This window comes from Narcine bancroftii, chromosome 4, assembly GCF_036971445.1.
Source record: "Narcine bancroftii isolate sNarBan1 chromosome 4, sNarBan1.hap1, whole genome shotgun sequence".
In the NCBI taxonomy this organism is placed as follows: domain Eukaryota; kingdom Metazoa; phylum Chordata; class Chondrichthyes; order Torpediniformes; family Narcinidae; genus Narcine; species Narcine bancroftii.
In genome coordinates this window covers 118,829,013-118,843,539 of record NC_091472.1, presented here as the reverse complement: position 1 = coordinate 118,843,539, position 14,527 = coordinate 118,829,013, and the positions used below count along the sequence as shown (strand labels likewise).

The 14,527-nt window shown below is 41.4% G+C and overlaps 1 protein-coding gene across 6 annotated transcripts in view; it reads left to right on the top strand.

Annotated features, from left to right (window-relative positions):
- The window catches only part of tango2 (transport and golgi organization 2 homolog (Drosophila)), a 261,525-nt gene that overhangs the window by 159,547 nt on the left and 87,451 nt on the right, over positions 1-14,527 (top strand). For all 6 annotated transcript variants that reach the window (XM_069932596.1, XM_069932591.1, XM_069932593.1 and 3 more), the window contains one exon: positions 6,435-6,554. In XM_069932596.1, coding sequence (XP_069788697.1) covers positions 6,435-6,554 — 120 coding nt within the window. The remainder of the gene's footprint in view (positions 1-6,434; positions 6,555-14,527) is intronic.

Below are 14,527 nucleotides of genomic sequence, written 5' to 3'. Positions count from 1 at the left end.
ACTTTTTTAAAGGAATATATGGCGCAGCACAACATTGAGGGCTGAAAAGCCTGTACTGTGCTGTAATGTTCTGATTGAGTTTGTTGTTAAATAATCTGATGGTGGAGGGGTAGCAGCTGTTCCTGAACTGGTGGTGCGGGTCTGAACTGGTGGTGCGGGTCTTGTAGCACCTATACCTCTTTTCTGATGATGGCAGTGAGAACTGAGCATGCGTTGGGTGATGTGGATCCTTGATGTTGTTGCTGTTCTCCAACAACAACTTTCCCTGTATATGTTCTCATTAGTGGAGAGGGTTTTACTCGTGATGTCCTGGGTTGTATCCACTACCTTTTGCAGGGTTTTACACTAAGGAGTATTGGTGTCCCCATACCAGCCAGTCAGCATACTTTTCATCACACATCTGTAGAAATTTGCCAGGGTTTCTGGTGTCATGTCAAACCTCCGCAAACTCCTGAGGAAGCAGAGGTGCTGTTGTCCTTTCTTCATGAAGTAAATCACATAATTCTGTGGGCACAAAGGTTGAAGTAAAAAACATACACTGCTGGGGAAGTTCAGCACGTCAAACAATGTCCTTTCTGTAGCAAAGGGAAAGATACAGAACTGACATTTCAGGCTTGAACTTTGTATGAGTCTCCTACTTTGATGAAGGGCTCAAGCCCAAAACATCAGTTCTGTATCTTTCCCTTTGCTGCAGAAAGGACACTGCTTGACCTGCTGAGCTTCTCCAGAATTGTGTTTTAATTGCTTTCTTCACAATGCCATTAGTGCGTTGGATCCAGGCAAGATCCTCTGAGGAAATAACTCCCAAGAATTTAAATTTGCTCACTCTCTCCACCTCTGATCCCCCAGTGATCACTGGATCATATACCCCTGGTTTTCCCTTCCTGGAGTCAACAATCAGCTGCTCCTTGGTTCTGGTGATATTGAGTGAGGTGGTTGTTGCTGCATCTTTCAGCCAAGTTTTCAATCTCCCTCCTTATACAACCCACTTCCACGGTATGCTGGCAAATTTGTAGAAGGTGGTATTGTCACGCTGAGCTACACTGTTGTAGGTGTATAGCGAATAGAGCAAGGAGCTAAGAATGCAGCCCTGTGGTGCTCTGGTACTGATGGAGATTGTGGAGGAGAAGTTCTTACCAATCCTCACTGATTGTAGTCTGTAGGTGAGGAAATCCAGGATCCAATTACACAGCAGGGTGTTGAGACCCAGATCTTGGAGTTTGCTTATCAGCTTTGAGGGGATGATGGTGTTAAATGCCAAACTTTAGTCGATAAAGAGTATCTTGATGTATGCATCTTAGCTGTTAGGGTGTTCCAAAGCTTTGTGTCGAGCCAATGAGATGGCAGCTGCTGTAGAACTGTTGCTATGATAGGTGAATTGGAACAGATCCATGTCGCCGCAAAGACAGGAGCTGATGTGCATCAACAAGTGCCTGTCAAGTCGAGTTTGGACAACAATTCACCAACCCCTTCTTCCATTCTGTTTGGCTTCACACAAGCGTACATACGTTGACCCAACTGAACCAATCTCATCTTCTCTTTGCTTTTGCCTCCATATTTTTCTTTTAATTCTTTGGTCTCTCAACTCTCCCTTTGGTGAAAATGTGATTCACCAGTAATCACATCCATGTTACCTTTGGGAAAAGGGACACCAGCAGCCTATATGAAATTCAAGACAAGTTCCCATTTCTTCCTTGCAGCAGAACCTACCATGTAGTGTATCCCGATTCCCTGTACTTTAATTTGTTTTTATCAAAAGCAGACATTTGTCCAGAGCTTCCTCAATATCAGAGGTTGCTGGAAAAATCTTGTTCAGAGAATTTTATCACTCATTAAAATGTCATGTGGAAAAATGACAGAATTGTGAATCCAGAGCGTTGACTGACCACTTCTATCCATAATGCTGCCTCACCTGCAGAGTTCCTTCAGCTTCTCGTTGTTTTCCTTATTTCAATCATCCAGATTTACATCCCAGTATTGAGTGAAACACGATAGGCTGCAGACACTGTAATTGTAGTAAACACACCAAAATGCTGGAGGAACTCAGCTGGTCTTTTCAGCATCTATAGGAGACAAAGATACATTGCCGATGTTTCAGGCCTGAACCCTTCTTTAAGGGTTCAAACAATGGTGGAGGAATCCAGACCAACCAAAAGTGTTAATGGAAATGATAAGGGACAAGGTAGAATTTATTATGTCTGTGTGAAAGGAGACAGGGAATGGAGAGACGATGGGGGAAGAAGGGTTGTGGGTGTGGTTTAACAAAAGACAGAGAAGTCAATGTTAATGCCATCCAGTTGGAGGGTGCCCAGTCAGAAGATGAAGTGTTGTTCCTCCAATTTACGGGTGATCTCAATCTGGCAGTACATGAGACCATGAAATGGGTGACCACTGAGAGATCCACACTATTGCAAGAATATTTATTTTCCCCATTTTTATAACTTGGTTTTCATGAAACTGTACATTATTTAAAGACAAATATAGCAGAGATGGTAGCAAAATGAAGGCATTCAGTCCCTCAAGCCAATTCCACTCTTCAAATGGATTCTCTTTATCCACGACTGCTTTTTCTATTCCAGTTACTGCAACAATGATATCACATTTTGAACATTATAAAATTCTTCAGAAACTCTTGAAGACTGCTGTTGAAGTACTAAGTTCTGCATTTATTTTGTAGGATTGTGGATTCAAAGCTACGTTTCCTTGTCTGTATTCCCCTGTTAACAATGCGAAACATGGAGATATGAAGTGACATCAAAATTAATCCTGTGCACATCTTCTTCTTCCAGGAATAGTGAGCAATATAGCAAGTGGCATCCCTGGGAGGTTTCCATCTTTCTAATTTGGCACTTATATGAATTTTAGTGGATGCCACTGTCATCTTCATGGAGGTTACTTGGTGCAGAGTCTTTTTACCTCACCTATAATTTTGATTGACCCAGTGCTGTAATTTCTATGTTCTCCTAGCCATTATGTGAACAAACATCTGTTCATCTCGCATCTAAAAGTGGTTAGTGCAACGTTGTTACAGCACCAGTGACCAGGGTTAGAATCTGCCACTATCTTTAAAGAATTTGGACATTTTCCCCATGGGTTTCCTCTGCGTGCTCCAGTTTTCTCCCACTGTACAAATATGAGGGTTGTAAGTCGATTGGGTGGCTTGTGGCCAAAAGGGCCCATTACCATGCTATATGTCAAAATTTATAATTTAAATGGCCCATTCCATATTTTTCATAATGAGTCTGTACTCACCTAGTTCTTCAGAAGATAAAATTGTGATTCTCCATTAGAGGATGCTTTTGCTTCTGATATGATTCCAGACATGGAGACATAAAAGACCCAATGCAAGGTCTCGACCTGAAATGTCATCAGTCTCTCTACCTCCAGGGACGATGCTTGAATCACTTGAGTTCAAGCTGCAGTTTTTTTTTTAAGTTCATGATTCCAGAAACTGTGCCTGTTGTACTCTAACCATTCCAGGTTATGTGAAATTCTACTTGCAGATGGAACTTGTGCTTCCAGCCATTGTTTAATTTGCAGAGAAATTGTTGTTCACCTCTAATCCAGTGGTTTTCAACCTTTTTCTTTCCACTCACCATTTTAAGTATTCCTATGCCATAGGTGGTCTGATTAGTAAGGGATTGCTTAAGGTGATATGTGAGTGGGAAGGGAAGGTTGAGAATCACTGCTCAAGACTCAATTGTTACTGAAATATTTTGCTTGAGAAAAATTGTCATTGGCTCATTTCCTTTGGAGATATGAAACAGTGCACATGACGAGCCAATTAGGTACGATTAAAACTGGTTTTCAAACTTTTTCTTTCCACCCACATGCCACCCTAAGCAATCCCTTACTAATCACTATGGCATAGGGAATACTTAAAGTGGTAAGTGAGTGGAAAGAAAAAGGTTGAGAACCACTGTTCTAATCCATTTAGCATTTTATTTTGTTTTCATATCTGTTACTTGAGAAGGATGGAAAAGATTCTATCACATCATATTGAATTTTGCCACATTCCCTCTGAACCCCAGGGAAGGAATTTGGCCCGAGAGTGCTTTTTACTTAATCCAAAAGTTTTCTTTAAATCAATTATTGTGAAGGAATTCTTGTTCTTCTATTTCTCCATCATGTGCAGTAAAACCCTTGGTATCCAGAGCTTATGTGGATTGATTGGTAGATGGCGGTTAAGTGTATTTTCCGGTTGCTTAAGACTTACTCTTATATTGCCTTATGAATACACCTGCATTAATCTTCACTATGGAGCCACCTGAAAGACAAACAATAACATAAAGATAATTAACCCCCCCCTCCCCCAAGTTTACAGATAAAGCCTCTGACAGAAGCAACTCTTATGAAGCGGGATAAGGAGATAATTTAAGAGAGCTTACCCCAACGGCAAGCGCTTTCAATCAACTCTTCATCCTGGGCAATGCCATTGCTGTTTCACACACAACTTTATTCAAACAGCAGCTCCCATCAGAGCATGACCAAGGCACTCCTATGACTGAATATTTGCTCCAAAAGGTCTATGTGTTACTTCAGAGAACATTCACTTTTACAATTTTAAACTTAAGTTTTTTGCCTATTATTTTATTCTTGTTTTTTTTAATTTATTTTCCATGATTTTTTTTTTGCCAGTTGTTTGAGGCTCCTGGTTGCTTGAGTTCTAGATGCCATGGATTTTACTGTGGTAGCATTCCAATTGATTTTGCATGTTCTTCATCCAGAGGATGACTGTGATCAGTACAGTTACCTAACCTTTTATCCGGGATCATCGGGACCAGACACCCGCCTTCGTTCAGAATCTTCCAGATTTCGGAATCATTTTAAAATGGCAAATGCAATGTTTCAAAATTGCACAAAACTGGGGGCGCTAAATGAATTGAGATAAATTAAAACCATAATATCACTAGTATATATTTTTATTTTAAAGTAAAATTTCAAAATAAAACTGGCTCAGATTCCCATCTTTGCTATCCCCATCTCTGTCCCTACCCTCTCTTACCTTCGGTGGAAAGGTGACTCTTGGCTCAAGCAAGGTGGGAGAGAAGCAGGCGGTGGCTAACAATTGGCTCAATGTAGGAGCAATGATCTCCTTCCTTACCCATAATCCTCCACGCAGCTAAAACCGCTTTGGCGCTGAGTAAGGAGTGAACTTCAGGCTCGGCAGCAGTGCACCCCTACTGCCGTGTCAGGAGTTAGATTGGGGGGGGTGATGGACAGCCAGGAAGTGGGGGAAACCAATGTACAGCCATGGGCAGGCACGACCGATGGACGTTTGGGGGCGGGGTGGTTGGGCATTTTCATTTCCGAAGTAAGTGCCGGTCTTTGGAATCCCGGATAATAGATTAGGCACCTGTACTGTGGACTGTCAACTAAATTATTTTTCTTTCTTCTTTGGCATGGCTTCGCGGACGAAGATTTATGGAGGGGTAAATGTCCACGTCAGCTGCAGGCTCGTTTGTGGCTGACAAGTCTGATGCGGGACAGGCAGACACGGTTGCAGTGGTTGCAGGGGAAAATTTGTTGGCTGGGGTTGGGTGTTGGGTTTTTCCTCCTTTGTCTTTTGTCAGTGAGGTGGGCTCTGCGGTCTTCTTCAAAGGAGGTTGCTGCCCACCGAACTGTGAGGCGCCAAGATGCACGGTTTGAGGCGATATCAGCCCACTGGCGGTGGTCAATGTGGCAGGCACCAAGAGATTTCTTTAGGCAGTCCTTGTACCTCTTCTTTGGTGCACCTCTGTCACGATGGCCAGTGGAGAGCTCGCCGTATAACACGATCTTGAGAAGGCGATGGTCCTCCATTCTGGAGACGTGACCTACCCAGCGCAGTTGGATCTTCAACAGCGTGGATTCGATGCTGTCGGCCTCTGCCATCTCGAGTACTTTGATGTTAGGGATGAAGTCGCTCCAATGAATGTTGAGGATGGAGCGGAGACAACGCTGGTGGAAGCATTCTAGGAGCCGTAGGTGATGCCGGTAGAGGACCCATGATTCGGAGCCGAACAGGAGTGTGGGTATGACAACGGCTCTGTATACGCTTATCTTGGTGAGGTTTTTCAGTTGGTTATTTTTCCAGACTCTTTTGTGTAGTCTTCCAAAGGCGCTATTTGCCTTGGCGAGTCTGTTGTCTATCTCATTGTTGATCCTTGCATCTGATGAAATGGTGCAGCCGAGATAGGTAAACTGGTTGACCGTTTTGAGTTTTGTGTGCCCGATGGAGATGTGGGGGGCTGGTAGTCATGGTGGGGAGCTGGCTGATGGAGGACCTCAGTTTTCTTCAGGCTGACTTCCAGGCCAAACATTTTGGCAGTTTCCGCAAAACAGGACGTCAAGCGCTGAAGAGCTGGCTCTGAATGGACTAAATTATATGGGTTATTATAATTATCATAAAGTGGCATATCAGTAAATTCTGTTTTGTTTTTGTTCCATGAAAGGACTGGATATGGAAAAAGGGAGAGAAGGAGGAACATGGTTGGGTATAAGCAAGAAGGGCAAGTGTGCTGCACTAACCAACTATCTTCAACCCTTTAACAACAATAATGCCCTTGGCAGAGGTAAGGTAAATAAATATGGTGTCTCTTATTGCAGAAGCAACATACAGTATTTACATGTATGTTACATGAATGTATGTGTAGATGTTTGTGTGTGTATGTACTCACAAGTATGTGCCACTTAACGCCCATGATACGTTCTGTGAGATTGGGTATTATGCGATGTGGACATTGTGCGAACACCATGTTACTGTATATACTTAGCAAAGTTATATGGGATACTGAACTTACGTTAAATTAAACAGTTTAATTTTCACTTTTCTTAGCCTATATCACACAAAATTTAACAAAGAGGATCAGGATCATCCACATAACTGTCCTCAACCTCCTCACAGTGCTCCACTAGAAGTGCTTCAAGTTGAATAACCTCCACTGATGAACAGTCACTGTATTGCCTGAAGATTCTGGCTGAGGATCTTCTTAGGGAGGTGTTGGCTTCTTCAGCAATATGTCCAATGTTGTTTGCTTTTTCTTTTCTTCATAAATTTCTTTATATGCAGTAACCACTGCATGAGCATTCCTCTCCATCACTGAGAAGCAGTCACTGTTTGGGACCATCTCTTCAGCAAGCTGTTAAGGTCTACAAAGAATTTCAATGAACCTCTTCTGCACCTGTTCTTCTTCTTCTCCAGTTTTCTTTTCCCTTTCCTCTACTTCAGCTATTCCTTCTTCCTCTAGCTGCAGCAACTCTTTATTTGTTAGTTCCTCAGGAACCATCTCTAGTTCTTCAATGTCTAGGTTCAGTGTTTACCATGTCAACAACAGCTCTATTAATCCTTGCAATCTCATCATCTTTTTCAAATCCCTTACAGTCAGGCACATACTTCTTAAGTATTTTTTTCCATATGACTCTTTGGTCACATCAACTCAGGTCCAAGCAAAATTCTTTATGCAATGGAAAATATTATACACCTTCCAGAACTGCATTAGTGTCTTGCCAGTGTCATCAGTTCCAGTAACACCCTGAGCAAAGGTCCTCCTCAGGTAGTAAGCCTTGAATGCTACAATAACACCTTGATCCATTGGCTGGATTAAAGGGGTGGAGGTGACCAATGAAAGGGGGATGTCCTGGAGATTGTCTACAATTAGCAAAATCTTGAAAGGTATGCCTTCTTCCAAGCAGTACTTCTCCATTTCACTGGCATAGCAATCGAGAAGGGCATCCTGAAACAGCATTTATGTAATCCAGGATTTTTTATAGCTCCTGTAATAACCGGAGAGGTGTGTTTGTTAATGTTCTTGAAAGCCCTGGGGTTTGCACTGTGCCAAATCAGAAATGGCTTTAACTTGTAGTCAGCAACATTCCTCCTAAAAATGCTGTCACTGTCCCTTTAAAAGCCTGGCATTGACTTGGCCTCATTATGGATGAAGGCGTTTGCTTCCAGAATAAAGAGGTTTTGTCCACATTAAAAATTTGCTGGGATAAATAACCAATTAGTTTAAGATTTGAACAAATTTTTCTGCTGCCTTCACATCAGCCCTTGCATACTCACCACTCACTTTCACATTATGCAACAAAAAATGTTGTTTGAAGTGCCTGAGTCACCCTGAGCTAAAAGTAAACTCGATATCGTAGTCTGGTCCTCCTTTTTCTTTAAGCATCTTCATGTCTTAGCAGTGATCATCAACATGGTGAGAGGGACTTGCTTTTGTGTTTGGTCCTCAATCCATGTCATTAGCAATTTCTCCATATCTGATATAAGTCCCTCTTGCATTTTTGTAAGGGCACTGGACAAAGTGGCGACTCTCTATCTGCCTTAGAGTAGACAAAAGTTAAAGAATTTCATGTTTATTACATTCAAAGTTTTGTATTATGTGACAATAATGGAATCTTTACCTTTACCTTACAGTGGAGCCAGGTCTTTAACAGCTTGGAGAATATTTTCTTTGTTTTTGAGGATCGTCGTAATTGTCAAGTGCAACATGCCTAAATCGCGAGCCATAGCATTCACTGCTTTTCCACCTTTGTGTTGTTTAATAATTTTTTGTTTCACTTCCAAGTCGATACTTCTCCTTTGCCTCTTGCTGCTGTTGTCACTAGCATGAGTTTTGCTGCGTTTGGGAACCATGATGGATAGAAAGTACAGTACAGTACATAACCGTTTGTATACAAAAGACATGAGATAGATGTGTTGCGTGTGGGAAGTTGTTGCATACGTCTGGTTACATCCGGTAAGTCCTGTTCTCCAATAAGGATTTCCGAACTCTATTATAACCTTATGGACCACAGGCGATGGATGTATTTGTGGTCGGACATTGCCTGAATGGATGTTAAGCGATGCATACCTGTGTGTGTGTGTGTGTGTGTGTGTGTGTGTGTGTGTGTGTGTGTGTGTGTGTGTGTGTGTGTGTGTGTGTGTGTGTGTGTGTGTGTATTTACATACATATATTTGTATATGTATAAATGTATATATTTAAATGTGTGCACACAGATACTCACAAATTTGCACACATATACATGTCTTCCTTCTTTTCTTCTTTGGCTTGGCTTCGCGGACGAAGATTTATGGAGGGGGTAAATGTCCATGTCAGCTGCAGGCTCGTTTGTGGCTGACAAGTCCGATGCGGGACAGGCAGACACGGTTGCAGCGGTTGCAGGGGAAAATTGGTTGGTTGGGGTTGGGTGTTGGGTTTTTCCTCCTTTGCCTTTTGTCAGTGAGGTGGGCTCTGCGGTCTTCTTCAAAGGAGGTTGCTGCCCGCCAAACTGTGAGGCGCCAAGATGCACGGTTTGAGGCAATATCAGCCCACTGGCGATGGTCAATGTGGCAGGCACCAAGAGATTTCTTTAGGCAGTCCTTGTACCTTTTCTTTGGTGCACCTCTGTCATGGTGGCCAGTGGAGAGCTCGCCATATAACACAATCTTGGGAAGGCGATGGTCCTCTATTCTGGAGACGTGACCCACCCAGCGCAGCTGGATCTTCAGCAGCGTGGACTCGATGCTGTCGACCTCTGCCATCTCGAGTACTTCGACGTTAGGGATGAAAGCGCTCCAATGAATGTTGAGGATGGAGCGGAGACAACGCTGGTGGAAGCGTTCTAGGAGCCGTAGGTGATGCCGGTAGAGGACCCATGATTCGAAGCCGAACAGGTACATAAAAACACCCATACAGATGTGAAGGCACACCCATATGTGCATAATATCTATGTACACACTTAAGTGTAGTGTTACAAGCCCAGAGGACCCCAAACCCCAGCAGCAATAGATATTCACCAAGACAAATGGTTACTTAAACAAAAGTTGCTTTTAATTATTTTTAAACATGAAAGCAGAATCACACTTTAACTTATCACTATTAACTAACCTAACTTAACCCCCTTCTAATTCTAAGCGCACATGTATGTATTGTGTGTAATAGTTCAGAAAAGTTCTCTGATTCACAGTTGAATCTCACTTCTCATTCCTCCAAGTTCACTGGTTGCAGACAATTCTTATACTGTGCACAGAATTTAACATATATGAAGTTCACCAGGTTTTGGTGCTTGAAAGGTTAATGGTTACTGCTCAGGAAGGTTCTTATTGGTTTTCAGAGAGATTTGTTTTTCACTGGACACCCACAACTGATTCCTTTTAATCAATCACTTCAGTGTCTTGCTGAAGAAACTTGCCGCATCAGGGTTCTACAGATGATAACCTCTTTCTTTTAGGTCACCACAGAGTTCCTTTTTGTTTCCCTTATTTCAAGTGAAACATTAGACACCCAGTCCTCTCCTCTGTTATGAACCATGAGGGCTTTGACCAGGCTGAACTAAGAACTCATAACCCGTCTTCCAAATGGGGTTTTTCCACAAGCTTTCCAGCTTGCCTTGTTCCAGTCCCAGCTGTTGCTGCTGACTGTAAAACTACTGCAGAATTGAATTCTCTCTCTCTTTCAGAGAAAAGCCTGTTTTACTGTCTTTACTTGGAAAACCACATGACCCTCAGAACAGTAAGCTCAACTCCAGACAACATGCATCTCTGATGAGTTCTTTCATCTGTTGTCTTTTTGCAAACAACAATCCATTCGTCAAGTCACTTGGGCACTCTCCAAAGATTTTGCAAAGGCTCTTGGCTCCAGCCTGTCTAGCATGAGCAGAGCTCCAGTATTTTAAATAAGATCTGTTTTAAAGTGTTTGTATGTGACCTACACTAAAAAACCTGCCCCAATTTATCTCCCAAAATCATATCTATATACAATATAAACACAACATAATCTGTCACAATAGACATATAGATATGCACAGACAGCACGTAGAGATACGTGCTGGCACATACACATGCATATATAATTGTGTGCACACACCTACATGTGCTCACACACACACACACACATGCACAATGGCCCATGATGTGCTGACACATTTCTATACCTATATTTTAAAAAACCTAAGCCCTCCCTACCTCATAACCCTCTATTTTACTTTGATCATGTGCCTGTCTAAGAGAGTCTCTTAAATGTCACCAAATTTTGTGACTTGTTCATGACAATAAATTCTGATTTCTGAGACTTCTGCTGTTCGAGCCTCGACAACCACCCATGGCAATCCATTTCAGGCACCCACAACTCTCTGTGTTAAAAAAAAAGGTAACTCCTGATGTCTCCCCTAAACTTTCCTCCCTTCACTATACAGATGTCCTCTGATATTTGCTACTTTGATCATGGGAAAAAATTGTCGACTGTCTCCTTATCTATGCCTCTCATTACTTTTATTAAGTCATCTCTTATCCTTCTTTGTTCCAAAGAAGAAAAGCCCTAGCTCTGCTAAACTTTATTCAAAAGAAATATTTTCCAATCCAGTCAATGTCCTGATAAATTTCCTCTGCATCCTCTCCATAGCTTCCAAATCTTTCCTATAATGTGGTGACCAGAACCGTTTAACCATAGATTTATAGATTTGCAACATTTTCTCATGACTCCTGAACTAAAGTCTCCTGATTAATGAAGCCCAGTTTGCCAGCATAGGCCTTCTTAACTATCCTATCAACCTGTCTGGCAACTTTAAGAGATCTATGGATTTGGACCCCAAGGTCCTTCTGTTCTTCCACACTGTTAAGTATCCAACCATTAACCATGTGCTCTGCCTTCAAGTTTGACCTTTCAAAATGCATCACTTCTCATTCATCTCGATTGAATTTCATCTGCCACTTTTCCTGTCAAAATCCTGTTGTACATATATTATGAACTGTATGTGTGTATGTATGTACAAAATTCAGTCAAGAGAGTAAAGTTTTAAGGAATGTCTCAGAAAAGGAATGTGACATCACAAAGTGGTGGTTCACCGTGAGAATTCCAGAGCTTGTGGCCTTGGCAGCTGAAGCACTGTTGGAGCAGTCAAGTTCAAGAGTTCAGAGATGGAGGAATGTAGATAACTTGCATTGTTTTCTGGCTGGAGGAAATTATGGAGCTAAGGAATGATCAGAACAGAGATTTGAAAATGGCGAAGATCCTTAAACTTGAAGTACACAAGAAGTGCAGGTGCTACATCCCCTTCACAGTTTAATCTCAATTAAAGGTTCCTGACACAAACTGTTCACTGACCATTTTTCTGACTTTCTGAGTCCCCTCGGCTTTTCTTTGTTCACACAATTAAAATTGAGCTGTCTGATGAGAATAACAAATTTCTTCATGGTATAATTGTGTGACTTTCTTACCAGTACAATCACATGGCAAGTACAAGTTTGGCCATTTTCTTATCAGTAATCTACACTGGCTCATACCATCTTATTTCATTTTGGTTCATCTTCATCTGTGCTTCACTGATATGACCCTTCCTTAATTGTCCTTGAGAGGGAGTGGTGCCACATTGAACTTGCACTCCAGCACTATGGGTTCTGGGTGATTATTGAGGCCAACAAGGGACTGGTAGATCCTTCCATAGGTGGCTAGGAGATGCTTTAAAGGATGTGCTTGGATTCTGTAAGTTCCCAGTGCATGGATTTGAAGTGTTTGGTCCTATTCAGAATAATTCTCTTTGAGCAGCCATGGGCTTCAGATCCACAAGAGGAGATGTTTTGATTTTTTTCTAGGTCCCGGAGAGCATTTTTGCATATTTGCCTCTGTCTACCTGGTAATTCCTTTCTACAACAGCAGGTCTCTTTCAGAAATTTGGCGTCAGGTATGCTTGTGAACAAGCCTGCCCAAAGACTCGATTAAGTGTAATTAGCACATTAATGCTTGGGAGTATTGGCATGAGATTGCATAGAATATAATAGCATGGAAACACGCCCTTCTGTCCAATTTGTCCATGCTGATCAATGTACTCTCCTCAGCTTCTCCCATGTGCATATGTTCTGGCCATATCCCTCTAATCCATGATCCTGTCCAACTCTCTTTTAAAATATTAGTATTGTACTCATATCAAGCACTTCTTCTGTCAGCTCATTCCATAATCCACCATCCTCTCTCTCTGTAGGAAAAAGTTGCCCCTCAGCTCCCCTTTAAATCACTCCGGTCTCATATTAAATCTATAGCCTCTGGTCTTCATTTCCTTTAGGTTGGAAAAGGGACTATGGCCAACCACATTATCCTCAACCCTCTTGATTTTTAGATGCCTCTATAAAGTTACTTCTTCACCTCCTTCACTCCATGAAGAATGGATTCAGCCTATTCAGTCAATCCTTATAATTCAAGCCCTCTGGTCCCATATCAATCTTTTCTGATCCCTCTCTTAGTGAACCACATCCTTCCTATAAACTCATAACCACAATATTGCGGGTCTTACCATAGTCTGATACAGCTTTAACATGATGTCCCAATTCTTGTATTCAATCTCCCTTCTGTGCCATAATCCTTTACTACCTTTCTCCTTGTGTTGTCACTGTTAGGAAACTGTTCTTGTACCCCAAAATATATTCACATTGATGTGCAATTTTCCCACCTACTCAATCACCTTCAGTGAAGTCGATGAATTCTGAAGGTCATTGAAATTCTGATTACAAATGCATGGAACAGAGGCAGCTTTCAAGCCTTAGTAAGATTTTGTTTAATTCGTTACTAATGGAACATTTCACATTCCAAGGAGATTATTACTTTTATTACTGCTGGATTGTTGAGAAGGCTTGTATTGAAGCTGCTCTCCCAGTTCCTCTCTCATATACAGGGGCAAATTTTCCCATCACAAATTTGCTAAATACTGAAATATAATAATGTTTTTTTTTGTTTTGAGATTGCAAACCAAGCACCTGCTAGCTTGCTAGTAAATCTATTTTAAGTGTTCACTGCCACCTGGAGACTGACCTGTTGTGTGCTGCAGTGCAGATAAACTACCTGTCCTCTTGTCTGTCACTCATGTTGCCTTGAAGATAAAATAGGATGCACAAGGATCAACTGCATTAGGGAATTGTTTCACTCATAAATTATTTTTAAATCCACCTGCTGGATGTTGCATTAAATTTACATTGTAACAAGATTTTTTAAAAGGTTGAATTAAATTGAACACCATGAATTAAAGGTGTATTTGGTCCTTGATAATTTTGAGATGTTTCTTGTAAGATCTTAAGAGTTACCAAAAAATGTACCAGAATAGAGTAACCAACGCTTCAGGGCTTTGCATCTCTTGTAGAATTTACAGGCCAGAAACATATCATTCAGGTTTGTGGGTTGGTGCTAGTGTTTTTGCTTCTTCAAACTGCCTCCCTCTTCTAAAATGAGTGCTTTATTCCTTTTTTGCTTCAACTTCTTCTTTCTTTGGCTTCGCAGACGAAGATTTATGGAGGGGTATGTCCACATCTGCTGCAGGCTCGTTGGTGACTGACACGTCCGATGCGGGACAGGCAGGCACTATAGTCCTTTTAATTGCATCATTGCTATTTATCATTCACTTTTTCAATATTTTTATTAACATTGAAATTTCAGAACAAAAAATACAGAGTACATAAAGTTATATGTTAAAAGTCAAAAAGATACATTACACTTAAATCGTATTATTTCATCCAAGATACCAAACATTTTCAATCAAACAAAATACATTGCATTAATATTTTATTATAAAAAAATCT